The 12,747-nt window shown below is 63.6% G+C and overlaps 1 protein-coding gene across 1 annotated transcript in view; it reads left to right on the top strand.

Moving 5' to 3' along the window:
- Nucleotides 1-12,747, top strand: part of Zfpm1 (zinc finger protein, FOG family member 1) — a 33,290-nt gene that overhangs the window by 19,131 nt on the left and 1,412 nt on the right. The window contains exons 6-11 of the mRNA XM_048792401.1: nucleotides 7,183-7,636; nucleotides 9,165-9,365; nucleotides 11,335-11,568; nucleotides 11,815-11,910; nucleotides 11,991-12,137; nucleotides 12,326-12,745. Coding sequence (XP_048648358.1) covers nucleotides 7,183-7,636; nucleotides 9,165-9,365; nucleotides 11,335-11,568; nucleotides 11,815-11,910; nucleotides 11,991-12,137; nucleotides 12,326-12,745 — 1,552 coding nt within the window. The remainder of the gene's footprint in view (nucleotides 1-7,182; nucleotides 7,637-9,164; nucleotides 9,366-11,334; nucleotides 11,569-11,814; nucleotides 11,911-11,990; nucleotides 12,138-12,325; nucleotides 12,746-12,747) is intronic.

Raw genomic sequence — 12,747 nt, 5'->3', positions numbered from 1 at the left:
TGGGGGGGGGGGACGCAGGACCTCTGGGACGTCAGGACGGGGTCCAGCCTCAGCCCTGGCAGGGAGGCCGGGCCGCAGCCGGGAGAGGCATCCCAGGGAGCAGCAGGAGGGCCTCACCTCGCTGGGACACTGCAGGGCCTGGAGAGGCCGGAGCCTCCGTGCCTCCTCCTGACAGCAGTGTCGATCCTGCTGGGGACCCGCTACCTAGTGCTCTGGTCACAGGCCTCCCTGCCTGGCGGAGCCTTCTGAGGCAGACCCCGTCCCACGCGTTTGCTGGGTCTGCTTCTGAGGTCCCCCTGTTCAGGGTGGGTCAGGCTGGTCTCTTGCTGGGCCACAAAGGTCCCTTCCAGATGTGCCTCAACTGAGGAAGGCAGCCCTCGCTGAGCACACTGGGCAAGAGCAGGGGGCAGCAGCTGCAGACCTGTGCACGTGGGCGTCAGGGAGCCGCGTCGCAGCCCTCAGGCCCAGGCTCGGTGCCCCAGTGTGTGCGCGTGGGCACATCTTGAGCCCTTTTTATTTCCTGATGTGGTGCTCAGGTGTGGCTTGATCCAGGGTAGGCACGGACTGACCAGTGTCACACGATCTTGGGTTTCTTGGTCCTGAGGGTCTGAGGCAGCCTTCTTGGCGCCCTCTGCAGGCCAGGATGGAGCTGGGTGGGCGGGACGTCTAGCACCTGAAAGCAGAACGCTGCCCCGGCTGTGGTAGCCCACTCTGACCCGACAGCACGGCCATCTCAGCCTGGGGAAGCCCTGGGAGGCTCCAGGACTCAGGCGCAGCAGTGTCTGACAATAAGAACAGGGCACAGCCCGGGACCCTGCTCACAGCGCCTCCAGCCGAGTGGGGGTCAGAGCCGGGCCAGGCCTCTCCAGGTTCACACGCAGCCTCACTAAGGCTGCTGAGCCTCCGGCACAGCCTTTCAGCCACAGGTGCTGCCGGGGACCCAGGCTGTCCCTGCTCCAGGCTGTCCCTGCTGCGGACCCCAGGAAGGCCCTGCCCAGCCTGAGCCTCCATTTTTCAGCCTTTGGGACCCTCCGCCTGCCTAAGGAGGAGACGGGGACCGAGCAGCCAGCCGTCTGTGCAGTGTAGCCAACCGCAGCCCACCCACCAGGGCCCAGGCGGTTTAGAGGGGAGAAACCAGGGTAGTGCCTGCCCCTGGCAGGGTTGTCCGTGGGCTGCCACTGTGCAGGCCTGTTAGAGTGACAGCAGAAGCCCTGTGTGGGAGAGGAGGCTTGGTGCTGCCCTGGGCCTGCATGGAGATGAGCAGGCTCCGCAGGACACAGGGTGCTGAGAGGCGGAGCTGGGGGGCAGGACAGAAGGTCTGGGGGTCCACCCCTGCACTCCCAGTGCGCCCGAGAACCTGTACGCAGTGACCAGGGCACAGGCAGGAGGGCCGGGCTGGGCCTGGGGTGCCCCTTGCTGGATGGACAGGCACACTCCACATGCTATCCACGTGTGGCCCCGCCCTCCGAGGGGTCCACTGCCCCTGTTCTACAGATGACAAAACTGAGTCCCCAGAGGCTCAAGGCTTGCCCCAGTGACCAGGATCAAACAGCAGGGGGAGAGCTGGAGGACACCCACCCCAGTGACCTGCAGGTTCCCAGACAGCCTCCCCGCGGGAACCTCCCTGGGCGCCTGCCCCCTCCAGGGTTGTCCTTGGGCCCCAGGCCAGGTCGGCCTGGCGAGACCCGCCGAGGGCAGGAGCCCTCCCAGGCCAAGATGTGTCCAGTGCAGTGAGCCAAGCACAGACGCCGCTGGGGCCCTTGCAGAGGGGCTGAGAGGAAGCAGCTCCCTGCTCTGTCTCCTGCAGAATCCACCCTCGATTAACCCTTATCTCCCCAGCAGGCCCTATCTCTGCCTTGGCGCCGAGCGTCCAGACACACCATGCAGGATGATTGATTTCTGAGAGATACGCCCGCCTTTCCGATACTTCGTTTATTGTCTAAATATTTTTGCTAACGTTTCGGCGGCCCCTTATCGTACTTTGCTGATGGGTCCCAGCTCTCTCCCCCGGGCCTCCCTAGGAAGACATTGCCTCTGCCCCAGATTGTCCTATCAGCCGCCGGGCACTTGTCTTCTCTCTCTGGAGAGGGAGGAGGAGCGGGCACGGAGGGGATAGGATGACCCTCTCCCCCTGGACTCAGGCTGGAGTTAGGGCTGCTCACAGCAGGCAGGAGTTGGGGGAGGCTCCCCTCGCAGTGCCTGGCACCCAACATTCCCATCCTGGCACCCAGGAAGGAGACAGTGCCTTGAGGGGGACGGGGGGGTCTACCTTGCTGTCCCTTCCTTGAGCCAGCTGAGGTTTCTACCACTGCAAAACCAGGCACTGGAGAAGAGGACCCAGGGGCCCAGCCAGCTCCAGACTTCATATTCACATATAGAAGGAACACTTGTGATGGATGAATGGGGATGGATGGATAGCTGCATGGATGGATGGTGGGTGGGTGGGTAGATGGCAGATAGATGGGTGGGTGGTGGATGGATGGTGGATGGATGGATGGATGGATGGGTGGTGGATGGGTGGATGGATGGATGGGTAGATGGTGGGTGGGTAGATGGTGGGTGGATGGTGAATGGATGGATGGTGGATGGATGGATGGTGGATGGATGGGTGGTGGATGGTGAATAGATAGATGATGGATGGATAGACATGGATGGATGGATGGTTGATGGATGTAAATGCATGGGTGAATGAACAATGAATAAGTGGGTAGATGAGATGATGAATAGGTAGGTGGATAGATGGCTGGAGGACAGATAGTGAGGGAAGTAGATGGTGGATGGATGGTGGATTGGTGGGTGGATGGATGGATAGATAGATAGTGGATGGATGATGGGTGGATGGATAGATGGGACAGGGATGGGTAGGTAAATGAGTACATGGACGAATGATGGATGGATGGGTAGGTAAGTGGAATGGGATGGGTGGATGCTCAGATGAATGGGTAGGTGGGGGATGAGCTAATGAGCCAACTCTTTGACTGCAGCCTGGTCTGTGCTGGCTCTGCCCGTCTGTCTATCCTGTTGTCCACAGTTCACTCACTTTAGCCATGAGCCCACCATGGTCTCAGTGAGACCAGGGAAAGGCCCTGGCTACCAAGCAACACTGGGACCATGGACAAGCCATGCTAGAGAGACTGAGGTGGCTACGTGGACTCCCCTGCCACACGACTCTGGCCAGTGTTTGTTCAGAGAGGGTTGAAGTGCCCTTTGAAGCCACAGTGGCCTGAGACTCCCTCACCTAGAGATAGGGCTGGGACCTCTGAGGGCACCACTAGGGTTGAAGGGCCTTCCCTGGCTGCGCAGGAAGCCCTGGAGGTTGGTACAGGCAAAGCCCAGACACTCATGCCCGCTTAAGCCCCCCTGGGCACCACAGCCTTGGGTCTTAGAGTTCTATTCTCAGAAGTCAGGGACCAAGGTGGGGGCAGGTGGTTCCTCCAGGGCTCTGAGGGGACCTGTCCAAGGCTCCTCTGCAACTTCTGGTGGCCCCAGTTGGTGCTCGGCTGCGGACACATCACCTGGACTCTGCACGGCCTCTGTGGCCTTCTCCCTGACCCTCCCCACCTCTTTGTCAGGCACAGGAGTTAGGCCCTCCTGATCCAAGATGCTCTCTTGAGATCCTGAACACATCCATCCACAGAGACCTTTTCTCTAAACGAGGCTGTGTGCACGGGCTCCAGATGGGCATCTCTGGAGGCCCCACGCAGCCCACTCCCCAGAGCTGGCAAGTAGCAGAGGCGGCTCAGCCCAGGCAGGACCGTGACCCTCCACAGGATGACCCTGCGGAGCCTAGTGTTGCCACAGCATCGGGCATGGAGAGGCAGGAGGCCCTGCTGCTGGCCCTGCTGGCCCTGGGCACACTGCCCCAGGCCTCGTTTCCCACCTGCATGAGGAGGAGCCTGGAAACTACCCCGGCTCTGGGACACCTCCTGCCCCACCCCCAGAAAGACCCAAGTGAAGGACTGGGAGCGCCCTCCTGTCCTGGGCCAGGGCAGCCATGGCCACCGGGCCACCTCTGGCTGCCTCTCTCCCTGGGCCCAGGGGCTACCCCAAGAAAAGGGCAGGAAGTTAGGGGCGGGCAGCTGAGACTGGATGGTAGCAAAAGGGGCACACAGCCTGTCCACACCCTCCAGGGCCTCCCAGTACTGAGCAGGGCCTGCTTCTCACTGCCTGTGGGGACCCAGGGCACAGCTGCTGATCTCAACACACAGCCAGTCACACTCCATGCCTCCAGCTCCCTGTCCCCAGCTGCTCCCTGTCCCGTGTGGCCCCTGCACCTGGCCACAGCGAGTGCTTGGGGACCATCTGAGTGGAGTGAGGGACTGAATGACAAGGCTTGGGGAGCAGAGCCTCGACGCCCTGGGTTCTCGTCCTGTGTGGCCACCTCCGCAGGCCTCAGCCCTCACCCGCAAGCCAGCTCCTCACGAGGAGCATCTGGGGCAGGTGAAGGGACCTGAGGAGGGCTGGAGGGTAGTGGTCGGGCCCTGGTTGGAGCCCCAGCCCTCCATGAGCTGCGCTGTCCCCTGGGCCCGGCCGCCCCACCAGGACGGCCCAGCCCCTCCCAGTGGTTTGGTGATAGGCACAGCAAGGGCTGGGGCAGCCTCAGAGAAAGTGGTCACAGCGGATGTGGCGCAGATAGGGTTTCCGATGTTATCGGCCCGCAGAGCGGAGACACTGACCTCTTTGTTGGGGGAACAGGAGGGTTCTCAGATCCACTGGGGAATTTAAAGTGGCTGACCGGCATCCCAGGCTGGATTGGGGCTGGCCAGGGAGCCACATGGGACAGTGACTCTGAGGGGCGGCAAGCAGGACAGGCCTGGGGCCCTTCTCCAACCCTGGACACGCCTGCCAGGCCAAGCCAGGCGAGGAGCCTGTGGGGGGGAAAGGTCCAGCCTCCGTCTCCCATGTTCTGGCCACGCGGCAGGCCAGGGAGCTAGAACAGGCCCCTCGACAGCTTGTCCCCGTGGCCCCTGGGAGGGCAGGACAGGAGGGGCCTTCAGCACCAGAGAGGCTCCTATCCAGCGCTGCTCTGAAGCCAGCAGAGGAGCCCGGCTGCCCCAGGGGCTGAGGGGAAGGCAGGCGGCAGCTTGGGCTGACCTGGGGTCGGCCTTGGCCCAGGCTGCAGCTGGCCGGGGCTGGCCTGGGAGTGGTGGCCACCCCATCCCCTGGCTGTGGCACACAGGTGGGGTGGCAAGGTCCCCGGGCCCTCCCTGCTCAAGCCGCCCCCAGGGCCAGACCCACAGCGTGCCAGCTGGAGCCTGGTGGAGCCTGGTGCCGCCTGCACCCAGACCGCCACGGGAAAACCAGGTTGTGCGGCGTCAGCAGAGCCACGCGTTTTTATCATGCTGTGAACACGCTGCTTCTGAGGGCGATAAGCATTAAACCGACCGCGAGGCTGTCAGTCTCAGTTTGAGGGTTTAGAAATATTGGGACGAATAATTAGATTTCATATCGTTACGGCAGCACCCATCGCAGGATCAGGCAGATTAATTTTCTCACCCTCCTCCACTCATTAATATTCATTAGAGACTCAGAAGGCCAAGGCAGGGAGGGCCAGCGCCCGCCCGCCAGAGCCCAGGCCCGCGCAGCAGGGCGCCGGAGCCGAGTTCCCCAGTCTGTGTGCCCCGTCCACCTGCCACGGTCCTGGGGTCCGCTCCCAGCCTTCACAGGTGCCTCTGCTCCCCGTCCACCTGCCACGGCCCCGGGGTCTGCTCCCAGCCCTCACAGGTGCCTCTGCTAAGTGACAGACGCAGCTGGTGCGCAGCCCCGAGCACCCAGGTAGGGTGCCCTCTGCTCTCCAGCTTGCCTGCAGCAGGCCCCGTGGTAGAAGACACCCAGTGGACATCTGGAGGTCACTGCCTGGCCCTGACCTGACAGTCCTACCCAGAGGCGCTGCCGCGACTGCTTGGTCCTCCTGGTCCAGGGGAAGCCAGCAGCAGGGCCGCCGGAGCCCACGTGCTGCCGTGACCCAGGCAGGCACTGCTCAGAGGGCTGCACTCAGATCCCTGCTTCCCAGCGTCCCTGGGGAAACTGAGTCAAGGCGGGAGGGCAGTGGCCAGCAGCAGGCTGTCAGGCCCAGAGCAGGCCAGGACTCAGGGCCCTCTCAGGGTTCACGGCAGCTCCAGGAGAGGGTCAGGTGTTACCCCATTTCCAGATGGAAAGCCAAGGCCACAGTGTGGCTCCAGCTAAGGCTGTGGGACTCCCCTCCCAGGCCAGGGCTCTCCCCAGCCCACTGGCTGATTTACCTCCACCCCCTCTTGCTCCAGGACTGCCACGTGGCAGCAGGCAGGTGACGCAGAAGCCACCTGGCCCTCCCGCCCCAACCTTGCTGGGCCTTGTCCCGGCAGGCCCTATCTTGCCGGCTCCCTGCATGCCACATGAAGAGGCTGAGCAGAGGTGGTCCAGAGCAGTGGCCCTGGGCTGCAGGGGGAGGTGAGCCTGGACTGGACCTGCCGCCTGGCTCTGAGGCAGAGTGAGCAGCCAGGCCTGGGGGCAGAGGAAGAGCAGGCAGGGAGGTGCAGGGGCTGCCTCAGGCTCATCCTTCCTGCTGGGAGCTGTGGCCAGCTGTCTCACAGACACGGGTGCCCCAGATGGACAGATCAAGCAGAGGCCTTCCAGGTGCCCCTAGTTCTGATTAAAAGGTGTTTATCTGAATAAAACGGAGTGAGTGGGCTGACAGGAAGGCGTGTGTGGAGTGCACCGCGGTCCTCAGGCCCCGGCGGAACTGGACCACTGCAGACAGCAAGGGCAGCCTGGAGCTGAGGCCCAGCGTGCAGGAGACAGGCCCCACCCTCTGCCCGCTGGGACTCTACGCCTCACCCTTCATGCATGACCAGGGTCACCTGCCCCACCCTGGCCCTCTTTCAGCACAGGATGGGCCTGGGCCTTCTCTGCCCTGGAGCTGGGGGCCAGCAAGGGTGCAGGAAGAGAGGCCAGCCCAGAGCAGGTGGCAGAGGAGACGGGGAGGCTGCCTGCTCCCAGGAAATAGGCCAGGTGGACCCAGGGCTAACCCAGATGACACCACTGGCCTTGGGCCTGAGTGCCAGCCAGTCTCAGGGACAGGGACAAAGATAGCTCTGCTCCCCACTCTGCAACAGAGGCAGCCCACGGAGGGGTCAGTCGGTCTCTGGGCTCATGTCCTCAGTCCAGAGCTCATCTGGAGGATGCAGGGGCATGTGGGTGTAGGACGCCCAGGCGGTGGGCATGGCGGGGACAGATCTCGCTGCAATTCAGGCTTTGCCCTTCACTGGCTGTGTGACCTTGGGCCTGCTGCTTGACCACCCTGGGCCTTGGTTTCCAAAAGGACCCAGCACCCAACTACAGCTGCTGCTCCCTGCGGTGGCTCTGAGTCCCAGCAGTGGACATACTGCTGTGGGACACAGGATGTGGGCCACAGGTCCATCAGCTGCCAAGCCACTCACCGCCCACAACACGCAGCCCCACAGCCTGGCCACACCAGGCACAGTGGAGCCTGTCTCATGGAGCCCCAGTGGCTCTTCCTGGCTGACTGAGCCCATCCATCCCTGCTCTCCCCAGGGCCCGGCCCTGACCCTGCTTCTGGTGGATGAGGCCTGCTGGCTGAGGACACTGCCCCAGGCCCCGACAGAGGCCGAAGCCAACGCAGAGATCCACAGGAAGGGTTGGTATCATGTGGCGCTTCCCTCCCTCCCAGCAGCCTTCCGGAAGGTGGGGTCACTTGGCTCTGCCTGGGCTGGCCCTTAAAGGGAAACCCACCTGTCTGGACTGAGGCTGGGGAGGCCAGACATTCAGGCCACAGCCCAGCACCCTGATGGACACTCCTGCAGGCAAGGGAGCTGCCGTCCCATGAAGATCCCACCTGCTCCTAAAGGAGCCCAAGGAGGCTGGGCTGCCCTCTGTCCTCTGGGGAAGACGTGCTTCCTTCCTCTCCTCCCGGTTCCGGGGGGACTGCTCCCAGGGCTTCTGGGAAGCCCAGGCTGACTGACAGGTGGACAGCTACAGTGTTGACTGACCCTGCTGGGCTGGGGCGCTGAGTCCAAACCTAGCTGTGCCTGCAAGTGTTGTGGGACTGGGCAAGGCCAGGTTTCCCCCCTGGAGAAGGGGCAGGGCCTGAGGAGGACTGCAGCCAGCCTGCCTCTGCCCGTCCTCACCTTCCCTCGGCTCTTCCTGTCCAGAGCCGGGGCTCGAGCACTGTCCTGGGGGTCATCTGCAGCATGCCCAGCAGAAGCAGAGCTCCCTCCCAGGGGCAGCTCTCACCCTAGGCAGAACCAAAGGCACTGGGGCAGGGCTGCACCTGGCTCTGCCTGCCCTCAACTCCAGGACCCAGGCCAGCACCCTGCCCCCATGAGCCTGTCTCCCCTGTCCCATCCTCCTCACCAAAAGACACTCTTGGGGACTGGAGAGACCAGCTAGAAAGAGCCCTGGGCACCAGGGCTGGGTGCCGGCAGGGAACAGGCAGCTGTGGGCCTGCCTGGGGCACGAGCTGGTCAGCACCCTCTGACCCACCCCTCCTGCGGCCTGTACAATGGGGCTCTGGCCAGGTGTGGCCACCTGGGAAGGCTAAGGCTCCTTCCAGTGGCCATGCTGACAAGGTGGCCTGCGCTGGGTGGCGCTGTGCCTTGGGAGCCCCAGCCAGGCACTGGTTGCGGACATGACAATCACCAAGGCCTCTGGGCTTTGATGGGCCAAGGGAGCCCCAGTCTAGGCACAGGCTGCTGCTCCTGAGGCCAGCAGCACCCCTTCCCTGGCCCAGCTGGGCACAGGGAAGCGCAGCCCCATGTACTGCCAGCCAGAAGGCAGACCAGCAGGCCCAGCTCTCCTGGGCTTTGTTGGCAGAGACTGCCCCCTAGAGGCCTCTGTGGGAATAGTCATACCCAGTCAATTCCCAGAGGAACTATTCTAAGGTCCCCACCTGAGGCCACCCTCCAGCCACTTTCCTGGGAGCCCACGTGGCTATGCACCTGCTTTCCTGGGAATGAGGCAGTGGGGCTGGCCACCAGAGGGCAGAAGGCACACCATGGAAACCAGCCAGGCACAGCTGCGGAACCCAGGTGCAGAACTTCCTGCTGGCCTGGAAGCTGCTCTCTACCGCAGGCAGCATGGCGGTCCTCGGGGACCAGACGGGGGGGATGCTGGGGAGGGACCAGTGGCCACTGAGGCCCAGCATCATGGCTGCCTGTGTCCTCCAGATGACACCCTCTGGTGCAGGGTCACCAAGCCAGTGCCTGCAGGTGAACTCCTGCATGTGTTCCTCGTGGCTGAGCCCTGCGGCCACCCTGTGAAGAAGGAGCCCGCAGAGCCCGAATGTCCAGCCCCAGTGCCCACCGACATCCAGCTCCTGCCCCAGCAGGCCGGCATGGCATCGATCCTGGCCTCTGCAGTCATCAACAGTGAGTGCCCTGCCTCCCTGGGGCGGGTCCTGGTGTGCTCAGGAGCTCGGGCTGCAGGTGGGGCCACAGGTAGCTCAGGGCAGGACTTGCTCAGCAAGCACAAGGCCCTGGGTTCACCCCCAGAACCCCCAAAGGGTCAAATGTTACCCCCCTGGCAGACCACTGAACTGAGGGACAGTACCACAGCCAAGGCTGGGACACCTGGGTGCTGGAGAGCACAGGGGGGCTGCCAGGGCAGGACAGCACAGCTGGATGCAGGCTTCCACAAGAGGAAGCAGGGCAAGACGGTGCCAGGCTGCAGGTGGCACACTACTCCTTAGGGCAGCAGTGGGGGCAAAGCCCAGGGCAGGGACAGCAGGGCCCCCAGAGCCCAGGCACACCATGGGAAAAGAGGCAAACTGGCCTGAGGTCCAGACTGGACTCTGCACCCCCCATGCTCAACAGGAAGCTTATGGCTCGCCTGGAGCCCCAGACTGGACAGCTGCCTCTAAAGCTAAGGACAGCCAAGGACAGGACACCCACACCCCACACTCCGCAACCCTATGCCCCAGCATGGCGCACAGCAGTGGGGCCACCCTGCAGAGCCCTTCCCTGACCTGACACAGACAGCAGCCAGCCCCAGACAGTGGCACATCTGTGAAGGAGATGGCCCCAGGAGGCTGACAGGAGGCAAAGCTCAGAGGTGGCTCAGGCAAGGGGCTCCGATAAGGACTCTACACGGGGTTTAAGTAAGGAGAAGGGCAGGGGAGAAGGCAGGTCCTCTGGCCAAGCGGTGGCAGTAAGCTAATGGGGAGGGCGTGTCTGCTTTGCTCTCTCCCCCGGGAATGAGCCTTTGAGGGAGATGGGAGGCCAGGGCGGCCACCTGACTTGGGCAGGGATGGGAGTGCTACCCAGCTGGCTCCCAGGGTGCCTGGGAAACCTGACTCCAGGGAGACACAGTGGCCCAGTGGGTTAGTGAGGGTCCCATGTCCCCCCTTCAGCCTGCATGACTCTGTCCCCCACCCCAGGGTCTAGCCACTCAGAGGGCTGGCTGCAGAGGGCCCCAGCTTCCTCCTCCAGGGTCTTGGGTCTGGTGTCAGTACCTCAATCCCACAGAGCACTGTCCACGGAACATGCCAGCTGAAGGACACCACGGTGGGATGGATACCTTGTCATCTGAGACCTTCCCAGCTCCTCCAGGGGCAGTGGGCAGAGGCTGAGCTGGGGTCTGGCAACTAGGAGAAGCCAGACCCAGGTTGATTCCTGAGGCCCAGGTTCCAGGCCTGTGTCCTCCCTGTGGCTCAGGGTCAGCAGCAACACAGCCCAAGGCCTCTGCCGTTAGCGGAGCTACATCTGCCCAGGGCTTGGCCTTGGCAGCAGTAGGTGGCCATCCTGGCTCAGGCCCAGGGCTGCAGCCCCTGCCCCTCACCCAGCCAGCAGCGGAGTTCCTAGCTGTGACCCGGCAGAGACAGACAAATCCCCAGCAGTGGCTTCTCAGAGCCCAGACCCACAGGCCTTAGCAGAGAGAGCAGAGCTGCCTGAGACCCAAATCAGCAAAACCCAAGAACAGAGGTAAACAGCACAGCAGGAGAAGCTGGGCCAGAAGCCACCAGAAAAACTAGGTATGGGGGGCAGAAGCCACCTCCCCCCGCCAGCAGGTGCTAGGTCCCCTCAACGAGGCAGCATCCTGGGGCAGGGCAAGGCCACCACCCTTGTATATCTGAGGCGAGGGGTCATCAGAGACGTCTCCTCAGGGCTCACCCCTGGGAGGGGTCTCTGAGGCAGCAGGCATGGAGGCTGGCCTGGGGATGGCCGAGGTCTCAAAATCCATCAAATGGGGCCAGGGCTACTAAAGGAGAGCCAGGAAGTGACCGCACAGGGCCAGACAATCTCAGGCCCTCTATGGAGAGTCCCCGCTCCTGCCTGGGCTGGTAGGCAGACCTGCTGCTGCCCAGTGCCCACCCTCAGCTGGTGCCACCTTGCCCCACAGAGGATGTCTTCCCCTGCAAGGACTGCGGCATCTGGTACCGAAGCGAGCGCAACCTGCAGGCCCACCTGCTCTACTACTGTGCCAGCCGCCAGAGCGCCGGCTCCCCAGCCACGGCGGCCACAGAGGAAAAGCCCAAGGAGTCCTACCCCAACGAGCGCGTCTGCCCCTTCCCCCAGTGCCGCAAGAGCTGCCCCAGTGCCAGCTCCCTGGAGATCCACATGCGCAGCCACAGTGGTGAGCCCCTCCTAGACCAGCACAGCCACACGAGCACACACAGCAGTCATGCCGTCGCCCTGCGGCCGGCACCGGGCTCCCCCAGCACGTGGTAGTCAGCCCAGGCCTGGTCCTAGGGGCCAAAGGGGGCTTCCAAACCAGGCCATCCATGCCAGCAAGGTTTGGCTCAGGGCCCAGTCTCCTGGTCCTCGAGCTGCTGGCCAGGCGGGACGCTGGAGCTGGCCCTGACTCTCCCGTGTGTTCTAGGAGAGCGGCCCTTCGTGTGCCTCATCTGCCTGTCAGCCTTCACCACCAAGGCCAACTGCGAGCGCCATCTCAAGGTGCACACAGACACACTCAGTGGTAGGTGGGCTGGGGGATGGGAGGGGGTGTGGGCCACGACCTCGGCCACAGGGCTCTGACCACCACAGCATGGCCCATAGGTGTCTGTCACAGCTGTGGCTTCATCTCCACCACAAGGGACATCCTCTACAGCCACCTGGTGACCAACCACATGGTCTGCCAGCCCGGCTCTAAGGGTGAGATCTACTCTCCAGGGGCCGGACATCCAGCTGCCAAGCTGCCCCCAGGTGAGCAGTCCCTGCCACTGCCCCACAGGCCTCAAGGAGGGAGGGAAGGGGGCTTGTCCACAGGCAGGTAGGGTCAATTTTAGCTGTGATCACACATAAACCACTTCTGCCAAGCACACCTGTTCCCATTCTGGCCCGGCCAGAGCCTGGCCCTGGCCTGAGAAGCCATCCCTGTGGTCACCTTGCAGACGGTCTTGCCAGCATCCAGCAACACTCAGCCCCACATGGCCCCGGGGCCTCGGGGGACCTAGGCTTGGCACCTGCCCCATCACCAGGACAAGACAGGAAGGTCCTGGTTGAGGCCACCAACGGAGAGGCCAGAGTGGCCCCCCAGAATGGCGACGGCAGTGAGACCCCTGCAGCTCCCAGGAGCATCAAGGTGGAGGCGGTGGAGGAGCCAGAGGCAGCCCGTGCTCCCGGCCCTGGAGAGCCAGGGGCCCAGGCCCTGTCGCGGACACCATCACCGCACAGTCCGGCTGCGGCCAGGGTGAAAGCCGAGCTGTCCAGCCCCACGCCCGGCTCCAGCCCGGGACCCGGCGAGCTGGGCCTGGCTGGAGCGCTCTTCTTGCCGCACTACGTGTTCGGTCCAGACGCGGGCGCTCCCTCGGGT

This window comes from Marmota marmota, unplaced genomic scaffold, assembly GCF_001458135.2.
Source record: "Marmota marmota marmota unplaced genomic scaffold, marMar, whole genome shotgun sequence".
In the NCBI taxonomy this organism is placed as follows: Eukaryota; Metazoa; Chordata; class Mammalia; order Rodentia; family Sciuridae; genus Marmota; species Marmota marmota.
This window is presented reverse-complemented; position numbering and strand designations above follow the sequence as displayed.